Here is a 23,078-nt window from a genome sequence, read left to right on the forward strand (position 1 = left end):
GCAAACACTTCCAAATTTGTAAGAAGGGAATCTTCTGCTGTATGAGCAGGGGTTGAATCTTGTTGAAACCACCCACACGATTGTTCTTCTTCTGTTAACTGATGGAAGAAGGGCGTCAACATTTCATTTTGGTACCTCTCTGCATTTACTGTCATCTTGAAAAAAATAGGCCCAATTATTCGTCTGGGCCGATAATCAATTTGCCTAAGTAAACAAATTTGGGTAATTGTTCACCATGACTCTATCACCTTCAAATTTTTCATAATTTTATATTTACTTTCTGTAATGAAAATATACGCAAAAACAGTAAAAAAATTTGCAAACGATGCTAACTGCCTGTGGAGGAAGTTGCTTCTGCGAGCGCTACACGACGTCGTAGTGTTTAGCGCTGGACAGTTCAGCGATAAAGGCTCGCGGACAATAATTTCCTTATCAGACTTTCGGACACGTCGATACATGTTTGGGACACTTAATTTTGCTGTTTTTGTTTCTCTTTTTATATCAGAAAGTGAACTAGTCTTGTAAAGGGATTGTTTACTCAAGAACTCCCCCTGTGGGCGGGGGAGGTAGAATAACACCCACGGTATCCCCTGTCTGTCGTAAGAGGCGACTAATAGGGGCCCCAGGGGCTCTGAATATTGGAGCGTGGGTCGGCGACCACGGGGCCCTTAGCTGAGTCCTGGCATTGCTTCCACTTACTTGTGCCAAGCTCCTCACTTTCATCTATCCTATCTGACCTCCCTTGGTCAACTCTTGTTCTTTTTCGACCCCGACGCTATTAGGTTTGCGAGGGCTAGGGAGTCTTTCATTTTCACACCCTTCGTAGCCCTTGTCTTTCTTTGGCCGATATCTTCATTTTTCGAAGTGTCGGATCCCTTCCATTTTTCCCTCTGATTAGTGTTATATAGAGGATGGTTGCCTAGTTGTACTTTCTCTTACAACAATAATCACCACCACCACCACCACCACTTACTCAAGAACACTTGTTTTGTTGTAGGCTATAATAACAATATGGCATACCTAATATGTTTTCTTTTAATTTTTAGGAAAGCCTCAGCCAAAGTTTGGCGAAAGCAGTCTTCATAAGCGGAGCTTCGTTATCTATGGTTGAACGTCCACTGTGGTTAGAATTCTTGAAAAAACTTTATCCATCTTACAAACCACCATCCAGGTATCGTCTAACTCCTTCATATCTCAAACCTCAGTATGCAGAAATGCAAAATGAAGTTGCGTACCAGCTAACTGACTCGAAACACTTACATTTACAGTGTGACGGTTGGAGTAATATCAGAAATGAGTCAATAGTAAACTTTGTCATATCAAAACCAGAACCGCTTTTTGTGGAGTTTGTAGCAACAAAAGAAAACAGACACAATGCACCTTACTTAGCTGAGTTGATGATCAATGTAACTGAAAGACATGGTTCTGACAAGTTTCTGGTAGTAATTGGAGATAACGCTTCCAACATGAGAACTGCTGTGTTTTTAAGGAGAAATATCCATCAATCATACCACTTGGTTGCATTGCTCACCTCTTGCATCTTTTATGTGTAACACCGTGAAATCTTTCATGGTAACTGTTATTAGCATAGTGAAAAGCATCAAGAACAGCCACATCCTGAAAGCATTATTTGACCAACTTCAATTGGACAAAAAGTTTGAAGATAGCATATCTTTGAAACTTCCTGGGAAGCAACTTGTTTTGTTTACAAAGTTTACTAGCAAATAAATCTGTGCTTCAAAAGCTTGCTGTTAGTGAGGAAGCTGAAATCACACCAGAAATGAAATGGCAGCTACTTGATGATGGGAGTATTTTGGGTTCGAGATCAAAGCTGGTGAACATTTTTGATCCAATCATTGAACTTATTACTGTCTTTGAGTCCAACACCCCCACAATCCAAAATGTTTTCACAAAGTTTCACAAACTACACAACACTCTCAAGCCAGAAATTCCAGAATCCCCTCTTCTATAAATTTGAAGAGAAAACTGTGCTAGCCAAACTGGAGAAACGTGTGAAATTTGGTGCCAGCCAAATTCATCTGGCTGCCGACTTATTGATCTCTTCATCTCAAGGTTGCAGTTTGAAACCTGTTGAACTCCTTGATGCTATTGAGTTTGTCTGTAAGTCGGCGGCAGTAGTATGGGAACAAAAGTAGTTTAACTTCGGCAAAAGATTGCGGACTACAGAAACAAAGAGGGGCTGTGGCAGCGGCCCTTTCTTTGGGAAGGATTAAAAACTGAAAAAGAGAAAGCAATTAGCCCTATGTTATAGTGGAGGGGCTTGAAAGCTGCTCCAGTAACATATGCTGCTGTTGAAAGAACGTTTAGCACATTCAGCTGGATCCACTGTAAGAAAAGAAACTGACTTACAACTGAAAGGGCTGGACAGATAGCTTACTTGTCACACAACTGGAATCTGCTAAACAAAACTCCAAAACCAAACCAAAAAAAAAAAAAGAAAAGAGTCCAAGGAAAAAAGGCCGGTGCAGCGAAATAGTTGAAAACAACAATAATGATCAAATGCAAGTTTTCTGTAGCGACGATAGCGATGATGCCCACATTTCGCTCTCAGATGGAAAGTACATCTCTGAGCGTGATGAAAACTCAAGATTAGTTGTACTCGTACTACTCAATTGATATTTTTCATTGTAAATTGGAATTTAGGCCTAAGCCTAAAAAGATTCATTATGTATGATTATGAATAGCCTAATACATTTGTTAAGCTTGTAACCATCCAGGCTTCTCCAGCCTTACTAATTTAATATAATATCATTTTACGCGATATAATTTGATATCAAGTTTTTCCGCCATAGGCAATTATTTGTAATAACATTTTTATTCAACGTCAATCATTTGTAATCAAGGCTTTTTGGAATCATATTGTATATATGATAACATCGTTTTATTATTTAAATTATTATATTATGTAGGATAAGAATTCATTATGTTGTAAATACGGTCAATATGTTGAGACATAGTTGTTTTCATTTCATCTCATGTTTGTGTATACGGAAGGTTATTCTTGAAGCTTGGGATTTTGCATGCGCCATGGGTTTATTTTATGACCAAGGCTAGTAAACAGCGACCTGTGCGCGAGGCTTGCAAGCTGGTCAGCTATATCATCGCCACGCCTTCTGGACTTGTCGAGGAAGGAGAAAAGGGGAGTTGATGCTTCGATCTATCGAATCAGATACTTCGTTGTATATGAGTTTTGAGATTGAACTGTTACCAAGAGTGGGGGTGAGCCCGGATATATACTGGTTATCAACACGAGAACGGGACCGTACGACCTTACAACCTAACTACGTGAACTCCATCATTACTACTTCTACTGTGAACATCTACTTTGAACGACGTGATTTGATTTTTGAAACAGTGTGTGGTCGCTCCGCGACATAGTTATTTTTGTACAATGTGTTATCGCTTCGATACAGTACTTAGATGCGGTGAGGTTATCGGATCTACGTGAAACGAAACAAGCTTACGGCTTGTGTTATATTCAGTAAATATTGTGGACGAAGAACTATGTTTAGTTCAAGTCTACGGAATTTTGGGTACAAGTCTGTACCGTATAAATAGTATAGCTCAGTTGGTTTGAGATTTCTACTAATAAGGATAAATTCATATCTCTGAATTTTCTCCTCATACGATCAACGCTGATCAGTTTTTACAAGTATAGGGCCAATGTCTATTTTAAAGACTAGGCGTGTAGGGAGTGCTAGTCCAGATAGCCCGTACCATATCAGAGAAGGAAGGAAGGAAGGATGTCCATGGAGCAAAGTCTACATCGAGAAGAAGAGAACGAGTAACCACGGAAACCAGATGACTTCAACGGAAGCTGCAATTGGTAAGCTTCAATTAGATAAAGCAAGCAATGGTAAATTCAGTAAATTGTAAAGTCCTCCACGCTTTAAGGAAACTTTTCCGATTCATCTCATTTTTTTTGTATAATAAATTCATTTGTATTTTATATTGCGTTAATTTTCTTTCTTAAGTGATACTTAATGGTTAATTATTTAAAATCCTACCCCTGTGATTTAAGTATAAGTCTCTATACTAGTAAATATAAATTTTGGTTTACAGTTTTATTTAAAACTGTAACCATGGCGCCCAAACATTACATAGAGAAATGGGGAACCATGGAATGTTAGTTGTTTCTATTTGCGTGGCAATTTGCGGGCAAGCCACAAATAGTTTATTTGATATTCATGTGTCCCAAGATAATAATTTTCATCTCCCCAAGTGTTTTTGAAGAGGTGGAACAGTTACATTTGTCGCACCAACGTGGAGCTCGAAAACCATTAAGTATTCGTGGGAGGAAAGCAGTAAAGTAGAGTCTGTGTTTGTGGGGGTTAAGTGAGTGTCCATATAATTTGTATGTGTGATTTTGGGGGAATCATGGCTGCACAAGGTGAAAAGGACATGAAATTACGTAGCGGAAACTTAGTAAAGGGAGGCGAGATGCTGAATTCCAGGAATGTTGTAGATGAAAGCATTGAAGTAGATAAAACGGTAGAGAGTGGTGGGAGCATGGGAAATAGTACAGAATCTGATGTAGCTAGGATGGAGGGCGAGAAAGGTAATACGAATAGTGATAAGAATATTGAACAACTGTGTGATGATGCAAGGGATATTTGAGCAAACGAATGAAATCAAGAAGGAAGTACAGAAGACAAAAACCGAAATTAGCAAGGAGATAGAACAGACTAAAACGGAAATTAGCAGAGAAGTGAATGCTAGGATGGATGCTTTAGATCATACATTAGATGAAGCACTAGAGCAGCAGAAACTTTTTGAGAATCAGTTAGCGGAACAGGAGATGAGACGTAGCCAGCATGAGAAAGTGGTAGAAAGTAAGTTAACTGAACATAGAAGCGAAGTAGACCAGCAGATCACAGCAATTAATTGTAAAATTCAGGAACAAGTAGGAGAAGTTAGTAAAGTTAGAGAAGAAGTGCAACAACAATACGATGATCTGTGTGGTAAGGTAGAGACTAATGCTAAAATATGTAATGAAAAGTTTAAGAAAGCAGAGGAATATGCTATTGAAATTAAAGCCACCAAGGAAAGACAGGAACACATTGCAAATGACGTAGAAACTAGAGAGAAAAGAATTAATGAACGTATTGAGAGGTCGGAGGCACTAATACGTAAAGAAATAAGAGAAAAGCAAGGTAATATAGGAAGTCAGTGCCATGGTACAAATTTCATATATGAAACTGATTTACCTAAATTCAATGGGAGGCAGACAAACCCTTTAGATTTTTTAAACACTGTTAAGAAACGGTTTGAAAAGCGAATCGAAGAAGGAATCATTGAATGGAAAGAAGCGTTAGAGATAATTGGTAAAGCTTTTATTGGGGAAACGAAATCATGGTTTGCGGTGTATAAGAGCAGCATGACACTGGTGGAATTCCAGAAATATTTCACGGAGAAATTTTGGAGTGAAGCTATACAAAGCAGGGAAAGAGAACGCATTGTCTTTGGAAAATTTAGGCCACACAAGGGAGTTTCTATGACTGAATATTTTTTGGCCCACGTTATGATTTGTAAAAACGTAGATGGGATGTCAGCGGAGAGAGATATTGTTAAGTTATTACTCAGACATTTTCCCAACAAAATCCGCGAAGCTAGCTGTATGCAACAGATAGAGTCTATTCAGGGAATGGAAAGATTGCTAGCAAGTTTCGATGCGTTAGGAAATAGTAGTAGTACACGAGAGCACACAAATTATCAGACACCACCCAGAAGACAAGAACACAATCACCGAGGTCAGTTTCAACCGAGACAACAACCTGTAGGTAATCAGTCACACCAGCAAAATAGGAATGTTCAGAGGGAACGCAATGTAGAGGAAGGTACAAGCCGAAATCAGGATACAAGGAGACACAGTAATTTAAACTGATAGTAGACGGTAATGAGAGATCAGATTATCAGTCTTCAGAACATGTTGCGAGAAATTGTGTAATGACGCACATGAATTATGATCTTGATGTCAGAGATGAGTTATTACGGGAGGTTGAGGTGAATCAAGTCGAAGTTGGTAGTAAAAGTGAGAACCCCGTTGTTACGATCGCTATATGGAGGGCGCAGTATCAGGCTTTATTGGATTCAGGCAGTCAAAGATCATGTGTAAGTTTGAAGTGGTATGAGGACAGAAAGGAGGAGAATATTGAGATTGAAGAAATGCCTGTGAAATCCACATATATTGTCACTGCTGTAGGTAAACGATCCAAGCAAATATGTAAACAAGTTGCCATACCTATTTGTATTAACGGGTAGTCGAAAATTCAGATCTGTCTTGTTATTCCGAATCTTATATTTGATGTTATCTTGGGATCTGACTGGCTAAGTTTATACTCAGCTCGGCTAGATTACAATGAGGCGATAGTACACTGACTGACAGAGCAAATGCAACACCAAGAAAGAGTGGTCAGAACTTTATGCCAATTGCAGGGTAGACTGACGTCACTGAGGTATGCTCATGATGTGAAATGCGCCGCTGTGCTGCGCACGTAGCGAACGATAAATGGGACACGGCGTTGGCGAATGGCCCACTTCGTACCGTGATTTCTCAGCCGACAGTCATTGTAGAACGTGTTGTCGTGTGCCACAGGACACGTGTATAGCTAAGAATGCCAGGCCGCCGTCAACGGAGGCATTTCCAGCAGAAAGACGACTTTACGAGGGGTATGGTGATCGGGCTGAGAAGGGCAGGTTGGTCGCTTCGTCAAATCGCAGCCGATACCCATAGGGATGTGTCCACGGTGCAGCGCCTGTGGCGAAGATGGTTGGCGCAGGGACATGTGGCACGTGCGAGGGGTCCAGGCGCAGCCCGAGTGACGTCAGCACGCGAGGATCGGCGCATCCGCCGCTAAGCGGTGGCAGCCCCGCACGCCACGTCAACCGCCATTCTTCAGCATGTGCAAGACACCCTGGCTGTTCCAATATCGACCAGAACAATTTCCCGTCGATTGGTTGAAGGAGGCCTGCACTCTCGGCGTCCGCTCAGAAGACTACCATTGACTCCACAGCATAGATGTGCACGCCTGGCATGGTGCCGGGTTAGAGCGACTTGGATGAGGGAATGGCGGAACGTCGTGTTCTCCGATGAGTCACGCTTATGTTCTGTCAGTGATAGTCACCGCAGACGAGTGTGGCGTCGGTGTGGAGAAAGGTCAAATCCAGCAGTAACTGTGGAGCTAGACAACGCGGCATCATGGTTTGGGGCGCTATTGCGTATGATTCCACGTCACCTCTAGTGCGTATTCAAGGCACGTTAAATGCCCACCGCTACATGCAGCATGTGCTGCGGCCGGTGGCACTCCCGTACCTTCAGGGGCTGCCCAATGCTCTGTTTCAGCAGGATAATGCCCGCCCACACACTGCTCGCATCTCCCAACAGGCTCTACGAGGTGTACAGATGCTTCTGTGGCCAGCGTACTCTCCGGATCTCTCACCAATCGAACACGTGTGGGATCTCATTGGACGCCGTTTGCAAACTCTGCCCCAGCCTCGTACGGACGACCAACTGTGGCAGATGGTTGACAGAGAATGGAGAACCATCCCTCAGGACACCATCCGCACTCTTACTGACTCTGTACCTCGACGTGTTTCTGCGTGCATCGCCTTCGGCATCAAGGACATGTACATGAACATTCCTATTAAGAACACCATTGAGATTATAAAGACGAATTTATTAATTCACAAACGTATCAGTATACCTGAAATAGAAAACTTCATTACTATCTTGGAATTCGTTTTGAACCACAATTTCTTCTCTTTTAATAATAAAATATATCAGCAAGATGGACTTCCAATGGGAGCGCCGGCTTCTGGAATTTTAGCTAACATTTACCTCGACTTTTTGGAACACACTCAGATAGTAGGTCACATTAAAGGACTCAATCTCTGGCTTCGATATGTTGATGATACCTATGCCATAATTAACAAGGAAATAAATGATAGTCACAGTATCCTTAACACTTTGAATAATTTAGACCCAAACATAAAATTTACAGCTGAAGAAGAAGAGAAAGGCATACTCAATTTTCTGGATATCCAAACAATTCGTAAAGACAACCATTTCCAATTTAAAATATACAGGAAACCCACTTTTACCCCGACTACAATCAAAAGTGATTCTTTACATCCCATCTCGCAAAAGAAATCAGCTTATTATAGTTTCGTCAACAGAGCCTTTGAAATTCCGCTAACAGAAACAGACAGAAAAAAGGAACTTTCTTTCATTCGTCAACAGGCTCTACATAATGGTTTCAGTTTGAAATTCATCAATAAAATCATCACTAAATGCAAATACCAACAACAAATTAAACTTAAACAGCATTCAGAAAAAGAAAAAGGATATGTAAAATTCACCTTTAATAACCCGAAGATTTACAAAATCACCAACTTATTCAAGAAACACAATACCAAGGTAGCCTTCTCTACAAACAACAACACGAAACATAGATTCTTTAGTCATAATAAAGCTAATAAACTTAAAGATGACGAATTCCAGGAATCGGGTATTTATAAGCTGACTTGTGCTCAATGTAAAAAAACTTACGTGGGACAATCTGGAAGGAACTTCTCAATTAGATATCAAGAACACGTCAATGCTGAAAGATACAAAAGATTCTCTGCCATCGGATCCCATATGAAAGAGTCCAACCACAAATTCACCAATATAAAACAGGACCTTCAAATTATCTGTATGATTAATAAAGGTAATCTTATAAACAACCTGGAAAACATCCACATCGTTCTTGATAAACTGAAAAACGGTGAAGAGAATCTCAACGAAAACAACGAGCATAAAAACATCTTATATGAGAATATTAGCAAATACTTAGAATGGGTAGATATGAAACAGACTAGACGACCAAGAGATATAATCAAACACGACATCGCAGAAGCACAGCCCAATCTCCCTCCTCCCTCACATGTTATTTTAGATGACGATAAAACTCTACTTCCCTTCTCTCCAGAGCTTTCCATGAACTGTCAAACTGTATCACATCGTTACTTCACCAGGTCGCGCTCAAAAACAGACCCTCTAGACAGCGCAGAATAAACATCTTTTCCAAACAAGAACGAGAGGCAAGATGACCTTTTCTGATGACCTCCATTTTTATCAAAGGAGTCTCCAAAGAACTTTTATTTGTGCTTATTGTCATAATGTTTTTCTTTTCAGTTCTTTATTTATACAGCTGAAGAGGACCACTAAGTGGTCGAAACATGTCCTGTAAGTTTTAATTTTATTCAATTTTGCCTGAGGCATTAATAAAGTATCGATTAGGTGGTTATTAATACTTACTTCTTGACAGTACTTAGATGCGGTGAGGTTATCGGATCTACGTGAAACGAAACAAGCTTACGGCTTGTGTTATATTCAGTAAATATTGTGGACGAAGAACTATGTTTAGTTCAAGTCTACGGAATTTTGGGTACAAGTCTGTACTGTATAAATAGTATAGCTCAGTTGGTTTGAGATTTCTACTAATATGGATAAATTCATATCTCTGAATTTTCTCGTCATACGATCAACGCTGATCAGTTTTTACAAGTATAGGGCCAATGTCTATTTTAAAGACTAGGCATGTAGGGAGTGCTAGTCCAGATAGCCCGTACCATATCAGAGAAGGAAGGAAGGATGTCCATGGAGCAAAGTCTACATCGAGAAGAAGAGAACGAGTAACCACGGAAACCAGATGACTTCAACGGAAGCTGCAATTGGTGAGCTTCAATTAGATAAAGCAAGCAATGGTAAATTCAGTAAATTATAAAGTCCTCCACGCTTTAAGGAAACTTTTCCGATTCATCTCATTTTTTTTTTATAATAAATTCATTTGTATTTTATATTGCGTTAATTTTCTTTCTTAAGCGATACTTAATGGTTAATTATTTAAAATCCTACCCCTGTGATTTAAGTATAAGTCTCTATACTAGTAAATATAAATTTTGGTTTACAGTTTTATTTAAAACTGTAACCATGGCGCCCAAACATTACATAGAGAAATGGGGAATCATGGAATGTTAGTTGTTTCTATTTGCGTGGCAATTTGCGGGCAAGCCACAAATAGTTTATTTGATATTCATGTGTCCCAAGATAATAATTTTCATCTCCCCAAGTGTTTTGACGAGAGGGAACAGTTACAAGCTTCATTAAACCTAAATTAAGTAAGGCCTCTATTTTTTAGAACTTTTTTAGTGTAACTGCTAATTTTCTATTTACTAGTCATTTTGGTTATTTGATTATTTATTTTATATATGAATGATATTACAAACTGTTCTGAAAAACATATACAGTGTGTTGAAAACTGTATATTACACCTTTTGTAGAACTTGGCCAATACTCTGAATAAATTTCCCCCAACTTTTATCTCAATGTTTGCAAAAGGCCTAGTTCAATTCTGAGTTTTACAGGTTATAACTATTGAATTTTATCTCCTGATCTAATTCCCAATTCTAATTCTGTTTTTAAGTCCCAAATCTAATTAAATTTAATTTTATTAACTATCTAATGTTGTTACATTTCTAAAAAGTTAATGTAGAATAGTTTGCATACCGGTACCCTTTTATAAGGTTCAACTTACCAGGACGCAGAATTTTTTATGAAAAATCTAAAATACCCGGGTATTTACCCAAATTGGGTATTTACTCTGATTTATAAATACCTGGGAATTTTACACCTCTAAGCATGGCTAACTCGCCCAATATCAAGGTAAGCAAGGTGTTAATGCGGGAGGAAAGCAAATTGAATGCATCAGATTTGCTGACAACATGGTGGTCCTAGCAGAAACTGAGAAAATGATGAATATCCTTCTGGAAAATTGAGCACATCGTGTGAAAACTTTGGTATGAAAATTAACAGAGAGAAGACTAAGGGAATGATCATGAATAAGAAGAAGGATGTAACAGTAAAGATAGTTCTCTCAGGTGAAGAAATAGGACAAGTACCTGCATTCGGATATTTAAATAGGAAGCACAATCAGAAGTGATCTATATTGTTTGGACAAGGTGGAGAGTAGGATCGCAATGGCCAAAGAAGCATACATGAAGCAAAGGGTATTAGTGAGTGGACCACTGAATATGGACCTTAAGAAGAGGTTAATGAAGTGTTCTTCTCTTTATGGGTCTGGGACTTGGACTTTGAGAAGGGAGGAAGAATGAAGATTGAAATCTTTTGAAATGTGGGAATGGAGAAAAATGGAGAAGATCAACTGGCAAGAGTATTGGAAAGAGTATGTGAAGAAAGGATGACAATCCTGGAAACCATTCAAAAGAGAAAGAAGCATTGGTTAGGTCACTGTTTAGAAAGAGGTATCAGATGATGGACAGTGTGAAATTTAAGGGAAGGTACTGGAAGACTAAAAGGATGGCAGAAGACATATCAGATTGTAAAATGCATGCAAAAACCTGCTGATAGGCACAGAACCGATGATGGTGGCATGAATTCTACACTACTGTCCAAAAGTTAGGCATAAGTTAGAAGTAAGCAGGGCAACAGGAAATAGATCGCAAATTGCACGACATATGCAACTACCAACCTTACGTGTTCGCTCTGTATAGGAAAGGAGTGTTCCCTGCTTTGACTAGGGGCGTAACCGTAAGGTAAACACAGCCAGTGCCGCGCTCCATATTCCCTCAGTTGTGTTTGCGCTGTTATAATGTGTGGAGTGTAGCATCATGGTGAACGCGACAACATATTTTCGCAGGGTAGAATACTCGGCCGCCTGGAACCAGGCCAGGTCGCCGTATCCTTGAATGTGCCACAAAGTGTCATTTCCAGGCTTTGGAGATGATTTTGACACACAGGAGATGTTAGTCGTAGGCTAGTACCAGGTTGACCAAGGGTAACCCCCGCACAGCAGGACCGATATCTGGCCTAAACCGCCCGACGAAATCGGAGTGCATCTACAAGACAATTGTCGGCAGAGCTTGCAGCCGTCTCAGGGGTTGCCGTTTACCGGCAAACTGTGTACCAGAGGCTCGGAACAGGAGAGCTGTTTGCCCGACATCCAGCGGTGTGTGTCCCACTCACTCTAGCACAGAGACGGGCCCGTTTACTGTGGAGCCGTCAACATCGAAACTGGACCATGAATGGAGGCATGTGCTCTTCACAGATGAATCCCGCTTCAGTTTGCAAAATGATTCCTGTTGCACATTAATCTGGAGAGAACCGGGTAGCCGATACAACCGCAGAAACATTGTGGAACAGGACCAGTATGGTGGTGGTGGCGTCATGGTGTGGAGCAACATCATGTTGAATGGCCGTATGGACCTACACATCTTCATAGGTGGTCCAAGGAACACTGTTAACACTCGGAGATACAGAGATGAGGTACTGAGACCACATGTTCGACTCTTCAGAGGTGCTCTTGGTCCAGACTTTCTCTTAATGGATGATAATGCCCGACCGCACAGCGCTGCTCTGGTGGATGAAATTCTGACTGGGGAAGACATTCATCGCATGGACTGGCCAGCAAGGTCTGCGGATCTGAATCCTATCGAACATGCCTGGGATGCATGGGGGAGGCGAATTTCATCCCATCGGCCTCCACCAAGGACCCTCCAAGACCTTTGCATTGCCCTTTCAGAGGAATGGGAGCGACTGCCACAAGAGCTCTTGGACCATCTGATAGAGAGCATGCCACGTCGCTGCGAAGCATGTGTGGCCGTTAGGGGTAACCATACACCCTATTAACAGCATATTTTGTTGTGAAGACATTGTCAAGTTTTGTTAGTTGTTGTCAAAGGTGTACCTTAGCTATCAGAACCTATCTGACACTGTTTTTTTTTTTTTTTTTTTTTGTACAAGTTGTGTGACATATGGTGTGTGATTCAGCTTCCGTCTGACATTCCTATCAGGAGGTATGGCCTCGTTTAGTGATTATGCTTAACTTTTGGACACTAGTGTACTCTCTCCCCTACTTGTCAATGTCCAGGTCCCATCCGCTGGTATATGGTTAAAGTGGTACATGCAGCTCACCTCCATTGGAAGGTGTGCCTTAAAAGGGCTGCACCATCTTGGTATGAGGATACTAGTTTAACTTGTATGCACTTTGGTGTTTTATGACAAAATGTTCTGCGCTGAACATACAGTTTTAACTTACCTTTCCTCCTGGAGTGCGCTGCAAGTCACACATCATCTCTGTGATCCCGCTCTCCATGCACCGCACACCAAATACTCTAGCCAGGTTGATGAATGCAGCCATATCTGTGTTTCTGTAACAGAGTTCGTTAACTCTTGGAGTCAGTTTGAGGTACCATGCATGCCCAGAGCAATGTGAAGTTCACACCTTATGCTGCTGTCAACCACAGCCTGTAACTCTGTAAGCCTTATCTAGTTAATCTCTCTACATTCCTTTTTTTTTGACAACTGTAGATGATGACTATTATTTAAAAGGGCCTAACGTTTAGGTCATTGGCCCCTAATGGTATATGATGAAACAAAATTAAATGATAGACTAAAATTTAAAATTTACCCACTGGCTTCTTCTTCTTCTTATTATTATTATCATCATCCTCCTCCTTCAAATGCTATATCCGGACTCCCAGACGTTGGCAATCATCACCCTGGAGAAAGCACCCGTTTCTTTAACTGATTTGAAGAGTTGTTTGGTGTTGATGATGCCAGTCCAGTCTTTGATGTTTTGGAGCCATCACATCAGTGGTCTACCAGCTCCTCTTTCCTTGTAATATGAGGTGTTGAAGCCCGAACTTTCTACCTCGTAGAACATGGCCTAAATGAGCTGTTTTCCTGACTGTGATCATGTTTGCCAGCTCACACTCAGCTCTAGCTCCCCTTAACTCATCATGATCAGTTACAAAATTTGTCCAGTTTATTCTGAGCATTCGCCTATGTAACCACACTTCAAAGGCCTCTAATCTGTTCACGGAAGAAGCGTTGACAGTCCAGGTCTCTACTCCATAAAGCAGTGTTAACCAGACAGAACACCTCAACAGCTTTTGCCTAAGTTTGAAGTTTAGATTATCATCACAAAGGAAAGACCTCATCTTTTGGAAATATGACCTGGAAATCTCAATACAGCATCTGATCTCTTTTCCAGGGTCCAGATTGTCTGTTATGGTGCTCCCACAGTAAACACAGACTAGGATTTTTTTTAACGACAAAAAGGTAATTTGTAATTAATGCCTTATTTTTTTAAATAAAATGATTAAAACATAACTTTGAACTTATAAATCTCATTTTTGTCCCATATTGGCATCAACTCAACTAAGGTTAGGTTGAATGGAGAATCCCACCTTCCAAAACTTATTTGTTTTTTATTGCTAGTCTATGCATTTATGTAACATATTCCAGCTTAGAACCTAATTACAATATTAAAAAGTACATGTTTCATTCCTAATATGGAACATCTTCAGCTAAAAAAGATACAAAAATTGGCATAAACAAATAAAAACCCTTATGATGATGATGATGATGATGATGATGATGATGATGATGATGATAAGATAAAATGATCCTTCATGTTGGGTTAAAACCTCAAAAAGTTCAATGTTCGAGTTTGAGATAAAATCTGACGTAAGGGATCTTCTTTTTTCAAAAGCTGGAGAAGTATGTACTTTTAGTATCTTGAAGATAGAATTAAAATGTAAAATTTTGTTAATATTACGATGATTGGAGGGAGCTTCTAAAGAATAATCAAGGTTGAGGTTGATTTTTTAAACTTTAAGATGTTGAAGGGAGTCTCCCAGGCAGTCCCAATATGTTTACTTATTCCCTTACGCCGTACCGTCAGCTGAGTGTTGGAAGATGTGGGATTCTCCATTCCACCTAACCTTAGTTATAACTTAGAATGTAATAAAATAAGGTAATGATCATGTATATAATTCAACTTAGAAGCTAAAAATATTTTAATTTTTTTGGTGGAAATAAAAATTTCATCCAATCAAAATTTGGCATAAAACAGAAGTTGTTGTAAATTAAATTTTAACTATTTTCATTCCTTAACATTTCCTTATGAAACTTATATTAAGAGAGATATTTGTAAGTTTCTATTTGAAGGCCATGATTAGCACAGTGGCTACGCTTCTGGCATTCCACACAGAAGCGCAATGTTCGATTCCTGATCAATACCAGGTTGGAATATTCATCTGAAAAACTGCTTGGTGTCAGGAAGGGCATCCAGCTTTAGACCCCGGCCAAAACCAAAATGATCCATGCGGTTCCAGCGACCCCAGAAACACCTGGGATAAAGTGAAGAATTTTTAAAAATTTATTTATTTACAAGTGTTCAAATTTGAATCTGAAAACAAGATATACACTAGTAGTGAATGGCAGCCTGGTCTAGCCTAAACACAATGTTTAACAGAAATATCTCCAGTGACTTTTGTGTGATGTTGGAACAAATAGACAGACCGATGGCTGACATAAATTCAATTTTTTTTTTTTTTGTAACCATCTGCCTTAAATATGCCCGAAAGATGTAAAAACTTACACGGGTGCAAAGAAAAGAAAAGAAAAAAGACAAACTGTCTGAATCACCTGTGAGAATGGACGGAGTGACTGTGAGTGGGTCAAGAATGCCTTTACGACGATGAAGGGGCCGGTATCAACAGCTCACTGTGGTTGAATGAGCCCATATAATAGGGCTACTTGAAGGTGGATTTTCCTTCCGCGCTATTGCAGAACGACTTGGCAGGAATGTCTCCATTGTGGATGTGTGCTGGGAGCAGTGGTCACAAGAAGGTACGCTTACAAGAAGACCAGGCTCCGGACGTCCCTGTGGCACCACCAAGAGGAAGGACCGCTGTATTTGGCATATGGCTGTGGCACAGTGGACTGCATCTGCAGCAGCAATTCGAGCAACAGTTGGCACCATAGTGACGCAATAAACTGTTCGAAATTGGTTACTTGTAGGACAGCACCAAGCCAGACGTCCTGCGGCGTGCATTCCACTTATCCCAAACCACCGCCGTCTGCAACTTCAGTGTTGTCAAAGCGAGAACTCATTGGAGGAAGGAGTGGAGGTCCTTTGTGTTTTCAGATGAAAGCCGCCTTGGTGCCAGTGATGGCCGTGTGTTGGTTAGGAGGAGGCCAGGTGAGCGCCTGCATTCCACCTGTATGCAGCGTTGACACACTAGACCTACACCGGGAGTTATGGTCTGGGGAGCAATTTCCTATGAAAGCAGGAGCATTTTTGTGGTTATCCCATGCACCCTGACTGCTGATGTGTACGTCCGTCTGGTGATTCGACCTGTTGTGCTGCCATTCACGAACAGCTTTACCGGGGGTATTTTCCAACATGATAATGTACACCCCATGCCGCTGTTGTAACCCAACGTGCTCTACAGAGTGTCGACATGTTGCCTTGGCCTGCTCGATCCCCCAATCTGTCCCTAATCAAGCACGTATGGGACCTCGGTGGACGACAACTCCAGCGTCATCCACAACGGGCATTAACCGTCCCTGTATTGACCTACCAATTGCAACAGGCATGGAACTCCATCCCACAAGCTGACATCCGGCACCTGTATGACACAATGCATGCACGTTTGCATGCCTGCATTCAACAGTCAGGCAATTGCAGAAGTTATTAATGGACCAGCATGGTACATTTGCGATGGCTTTTCTCGTGTGGATATTAACTTGTAGTCTTGTACCTTTAATCAACATGTTACCTCAACAAATATATTGCCCAAATTTCCGTATTCTACATTCTTTATTTCATGGTGTTCGGATATTTTTTCCACCAGTGTAGATACATCAACTTGAACTGGAACTAGAAGAATACCAAGGAGGATTTCGGCCCTGGAGAAGCTGCCCGGAACAGATAATCACCTTAAAATTAGAAATGGATGTCTACGAAAGAAGGCAAAATCAACAAGTTATAACCTTTGTAGACTTCAAAAAATGCTGATTGTATCCACAGAGCTTCAATGATGAAGATACTAAGAAATTTCGGACTATGTCCCAAATTAATAAAAATGATAAAATTAACCCTAACAAACACCAAATCAGAGAAATATCTGAGCTGTTTATGATTAAAACAGGGTTAAGACAAGGAGATGGTTTATTGCCATTACTTTTTTTTTGCTAGTTGTTTTAGGTCGCACCAACACAGATAGGTCTTGCGGTGACGATTAGACAGGAAAGGGCTAGGAGTGGGAACGAAGCGGCCGTGGCCTGCCATTAGTTTTCAACTGTGCTCTATAGAATATATGACGACGGAACAGTACAACAAAAATCCTAAGAACAAAAAATTGCAACCAAGAAAGATCAAATAAACTTAGATTGCTTGGGATTTGCAGAAGACTTAGCATTATTAGCTAATAACATTCTAGGACCCAGACATCATATAACTAGTCTACAAAATATAGCACTCCAGATATCATTCGAAAAGACTGAGGTAATGGTAGCAGATCCGCTAGTAATAAACCACATAAAAGTAAATAACAGGAAAGTAAAAAAAGTGAAACAATTTAAATACCTAGTAGAAATTATAACATACAACGTGGACGAGGAACCTGCATGGCAAGAAAGAACTAATAGAATGATAAAAGCTCAAAAATTATCATGGTCAACATACAATAAAAAATGTCTATCGATCAAAACAAAATTAAAACATTACATTACGGTGGTTCAACCAGAGGTGACATATGGAAGTGCAAATCTTTTTTAAAGTCACTCAGAGAAATGGAATTGACAAAATCCTAAAAGTAGAGAGAAGAATAGCTAGAACTTGCATAAATATAAAATATCAAAAAGATGGACAATGGTGGATACTGCCAAATGAAGTGGTGTACAGAGAACTGGAGCCCATCACAGAGTCACATTATGAGGACACCAGAAACCAGATTACGAAGAAAAATTATAGAGAAACTGAAGCAACAAGTAGGATGGATAAGGAAATTAGAGAGGATATGGAAGAACTGGGATTAACTCTGAACAATTTGCAAAACAAAACAGAAAATTTACAGAAACTGAAAGACATAACAATAAGATTTAAACCAAAAAATAGACAAACGACCTACAGTGAAAAGGGTATTTACCGATGAGGAATGACGGAAAAGATCAGAACGAATGAAAAGCTACTAGGCAATTCCGAAAGAAAACTTATCGAAGATGATGTCCAGAAAATGATTGACTGAAGTCGTCTAATGAGGCCGTAAAAGAAGAAGAAGAAGACAGCATGTTACAAGTCCCAGGAGTCCATTGCTAAGATGGTTCAGTATAACGGGTTGAAAGCGATTCGATGAGGTAATTTGTTTAGGCCCTATCTGTGAAGTAGGTAAGTTGTGGGTACAGATTTCAGGACCATCAGGTTGCACAAATTCGACAGAATTGTTCACAGTCTGATGAATGTATCCCTCCCTCGGAGCTGGCTGTAAGTCTTCCCCTTCCTTGCTAGTGACAAAAATACCATTGGTCCAACATTTCAGGGGTGTTTAGCAGACAGTCTTTCACATAGAGAGAGAGTTCCCACGTGGAAGGGACTCTGTTTTGTGTCAGCCATAGCCCACACTGTTTAAGATATTTTTATTGTGTGGTGGTTGGTACATAATCTATGTGTACTGATTTTTGAGAATGGCATATATGAATGATATTTTAGCCAATAACAAGTATTTAATTTATTTTATTTTTACAATTGGCTTTATGTCGCAGCAACACAGATAGGTCTTATGGCGACAATGGGCTAGACGTGGGAAGGAAGTGGGGGTGGCCTTAATAAAGGTACCGCCCCAGCATTTGCCTGGTGTGAAAATGGGAAACCACGGAAAACCATCTTCAGGGCTGGTGACAGTGGGGTTCGAACCCAGAACCCGCTATCTCCCAGATGCCAGCTCACAGCTATGTGCCCCTAACTTCACGGCTAACTCGCCCAGTGCAATAACAGTTGTACGAGCTGCAGAAAGTATGGAAAATGATTCGAGCTTCATTAAGCAAAACTTAAATAAGATGGGTGCAAAAGAGAGGCGAGGAATCCAACATGACACCACTTGCATGACGCCATAACACGCCAAACAAGGCTGCCAACTTAGATGTGGCTAGCGATTGGACCACTAGCCTACGGACAAGCAAATGGGGTGTGGGGGCATATGCCCCAGATTAGAGCTACGCAGTGCCCCACAGGCATCTAGTGACAGTATTGACTATACCACGGACTAGTGACAAGACCACCGGTCTGTATAAAAAATTGGTTTAAGTTCACGCCGTCAGCACTTAACATGTTCAGGTTGCGGATACATCCAGTACAAGACATGACATTTTCAAACTTTGTGTTTTTGTTATTTTTACACAATGAGGTATGCCTGTGGACACACATGATGTGAACTAAATCAGAGAACAATATACTGCTCTGGCCAATAGGAACAGAGAAAATGATCACATTTTCCAGACTGGCAGTAGCCGTTTTAATTTTACTAAATATGTATCAGTAAGATTACTTCTCTAGGGGTGGGTTGGTGGGTCTCTGGCAAACATGAAGGAAGGATCACTCTTCTCTGCTACTTCAGGTATCACTTCACATTATTCTTACACAATTTTCTCATTTCTAAACCTCTGTTAGCGAAGTACTAACCTTCATTATATCAGGTTATAACAGTAAATATATGAATGGTTTGATGGCCCCTGGCATTCATAATGAGCACATCTCTCCTCTACAAGTAATCTGATGTACTATTACCTTTTGCTAAATGTTATTAACCTTGTAGGGCTTTCAGTGAACTAACACTCCCCCACCAAAAAAAAAAAAAAAGTTACCTGCCGAAGATATGAATCTACGCAGTCTTCTTATACAATTTGACAATGAATGTCATAAATTAATGACAAGTATTTGAATGTATGACTAGAAAACATATGCACATTGCATAAGGGACCTGACAACACTTAAGCCAATGATGGCCGACTTATAGAAGTTAACTATGAAGAAGCATTTCTTAAATAAATCTTACCTATAAAGATGTCTTGTTATTGCCCACTCCGAAGTGGATGCAGAAACAACCATAACACCCGAATTATGCATTACGTGTGCTCTTATAATTCGGCTGGTCTGCTCTAAGAGTAGCCTGAAAGAAGGATTTCAAGTTAAAGATACCATATAACGTTTAGTCCCTATCTTGTTACAATTGGAAGCAACTGTGGAATTAGAGCTTACTTGTGCCAAAATTCTCTACCCTTAGCTTCTAAATGGTAACCAGCTGGTTTGTACGCTACTCTTAACCTTTCTAAATTTCGAGGATTGTGATTGTAAACAAATGGATTCACTTCGTCATTTCTCAATTCACCTGCATCACTCGAAAACTGTACAACGGCGGCTGCTGCAGGGTTACGTGGTGATAACGTACGCACGGATCTCAGCATTTTTACTACTGTATGCTAATGGGTTAACTCGAGGTTACTAAAAAATACTAAATTTTAGGTTACGCACATATGATAAAGACACTACCTAACCTAGACGGCACATACAGCTATTACAAAAAAGAAAAGAAAATTCAATAATGTCCTTACAAGGAGTTGCTAATGTACCCTGATATATGAAATATTTTAAATCCAGCCAACAAATGCTGAATAACACTTTCCGTATTCCAAATACTTTCACGCATGCTACATATTCCAACTCTGGAACGAAACATAAACAAACGCAAAGAATATTAATACCTATATCCGGGACTTATGGAAACTGTTCCAGAGAATATCAACAGTCGCAGTTTACAACCGTTATTGTTTTTACGTCCCATCAACTACATTTTTGTACGGTTTCCAGAGACGCCAAGGTGCCAGGATTTTGTCCCGCAGGAGTTCTTTAAAAGTCTCTGGTAAGACGGGTAAGACCCCAACTAGAGTATGGTTCCAGTGTATAGGACCCTCACCAGGATTCTATTCTATCCAACGAGCTAGAGCTGTTATTCTAGCTCGTTGATTCTATCCTTCTTCTTCTTCTTCTTCTTCTTCTTCTTCTTGAAAGGTGTGGTTGGACCACCGCCGTCTCAATCTCTATATACTGCCTGCTGTGTGCCGCGAGAATTGCGTTTACAGCGACATTGCAGATGGCAGCACATACCGCACCCACAGCACATGTTGGTTAAATGAGAGTTGGTCCGTAACACCAATATAAAATGAAAAATAATCCTTAACATGTTACTAATTGAGAGGATAATGCACATACAGACAGTGGCGGCCCGTGGCCAAATTATCCGGCGGGGCACAACTTATAAAATAATATGGAAAGTCAAGTAGTAACTTAAGGTATCGGTTGCAAAATATAACACTAATGCTCATGTGAATAAATACACTAACAACTGACTTGTAGATCAGCTTATCCCGTTTACAGTTGGTGCTAGTTAGATATCAACACCAAGGAAAAAGACAGTGAAAGGTCGGGTCAAAGGAACCGGGACACGAACCCGTGACCTCTCCATTTCCGGTCAAGTGTTATTTCACTGAGCTAAATGGCCAGGGATAAGCTGATCCACATTTCATTTATAACCTGTTCCCCTACAAGTCAAGTAATAATGAATACACTAACATTCTTATTTATAGATGAAGTCCATTCTTCGATCCTTTGCTTGAGCAAATACTTCGATAACTCGCTGGTTGAAGTCGGGAATCGAACGTGCAATTTTACTTTCAATTGAAAGCATCGCCAGGGCCGTTAGTCTGTCTTGGCTCATCGTATTCCTCAAGAAGGTCTTTATTCGATTTGGAGTAGAGAAACACCTTTCACTTTCCACTGTCGACATCGGGATTGTAACAATGATGCTAACGCATTCATTGAACGTGTCTTGCATGGCGCCGCAGCACCATCTGACGCACGCACGTCTACCCTGGAATATAACACTTCAAGTTCGGTCCTGAGCCTGGCTTTGTTCACTTTCGGGTACGTGTTTACGGTTGACGCGAAATCTTTTTCCGTAAACCGAGTACAAAATTCTCCAAAAATTGATACCCGAAAAGGTTGGCAGCTGCTAAATGTCCTGTGAAACGAAATATTTCTTCTGCATGTAGTAAAATAGTATCACATGTTGCGTTTTCGTTGCTGGAAAGTTCGCTGCCGCTTAGGAGGAACTGGAGCTTCGTAGTCATCAGTTTCCTCTAAATCAGAGCGAATGCTTCTGATGTTACGAACAAAGTTCGCTAGGAATTCAGATACCAAGACAGGGTCAACATTACGCATCTGAATTTGGGAGAACAGTATATCAACATGAGGCATCACTCTATGGAATAAATTCAGCCAATATATGAAGTCAGCGTCGTTCAGTAATCTGATAAATCCAGCAGCTTGTCCTACAGTGTTTTGATCTGTTTCTATTTCGCATATTGTTTGGAAGCATTCAATCAGGACATCTCTGTTTTCGAGCACTGTATTGACAATGCGGGTCTGAAAGTTCCAACGCGTTGGAGCTGCTTTCGGCAAACGGCGCATTACAACTGTATCCAGTAGTTCGGCGCGTTTACTAGAACGACTGAGAAAGGAGGACATTCACTGAATATCACTGAAAAATATCTTCACTTCTTTTATATCGGACGTGGCTTTCTGCATAATCAAATTTCCTACATGAGCATTACAATGAACAAAATTAGCTTCATTATATACTTCCTTTATGCGTGCTTGTACACCAGTCTGTGCACCGCTCGTTACACTGGCCCCGTCAAATGTTTGACAAATTAGTTTTTCAGGGGTTTTGTCAATACCCAACTTACTTAGTTCACTAAAAATCACAGAGCTTATACCTTCAGCTGTATGACTGGATGCCAGAAAGAAACCCCAAAACCGCTCATGTATTTCGCCATTTATATGATAGCGAAATATAAGCACCACCTGCATTTTCGTTGCATTGTCGGTTGTTTCATCTGCTTCGATGGTTAAGTAATTAGCAGCACTAATTTCTTTCATTATAAAAGTATGACATACTTCGAGCATAGGATCTAGTATATCGTTCTGTATCATCTTCGACGTACCCTTAAAAACGGCCGCAGATTCTAAATATTCTTTCATTGAGATATCCAAGCTAGCTACAAAGTCAACTAAACCGCGAAATATTCCAGGATTGTTTGAATCGGTTGATTCATCATGGCCGCGGAGCGCAAGTTCAAACACGCCGCAGAA

General features: G+C 40.4%; 1 protein-coding gene across 2 annotated transcripts in view; it reads right to left on the reverse strand.

Moving 5' to 3' along the window:
* mRpL18 (mitochondrial ribosomal protein L18) overlaps positions 1 to 20,615 on the reverse strand; it is a 31,893-nt gene extending 11,278 nt beyond the window's left edge. Inside the window, exons 1-4 of one of the 2 annotated variants that reach the window (XM_068230541.1) lie at positions 20,480 to 20,615; positions 20,127 to 20,369; positions 19,924 to 20,037; positions 13,119 to 13,230 (exon numbers count right to left, since the gene is read on the reverse strand). In XM_068230541.1, the coding sequence (XP_068086642.1) occupies positions 13,119 to 13,230; positions 19,924 to 20,037; positions 20,127 to 20,332 (432 nt within the window). In that variant the 5' untranslated portion in view covers positions 20,333 to 20,369; positions 20,480 to 20,615. The remainder of the gene's footprint in view (positions 1 to 13,118; positions 13,231 to 19,923; positions 20,038 to 20,126; positions 20,370 to 20,479) is intronic. The other variant, XM_068230542.1, reaches the window with a different exon arrangement.
* Between the last annotated feature and the right edge of the window lie 2,463 nt (positions 20,616 to 23,078).

This window comes from Anabrus simplex, chromosome X, assembly GCF_040414725.1.
Source record: "Anabrus simplex isolate iqAnaSimp1 chromosome X, ASM4041472v1, whole genome shotgun sequence".
NCBI classification, from domain to species: domain Eukaryota; kingdom Metazoa; phylum Arthropoda; class Insecta; order Orthoptera; family Tettigoniidae; genus Anabrus; species Anabrus simplex.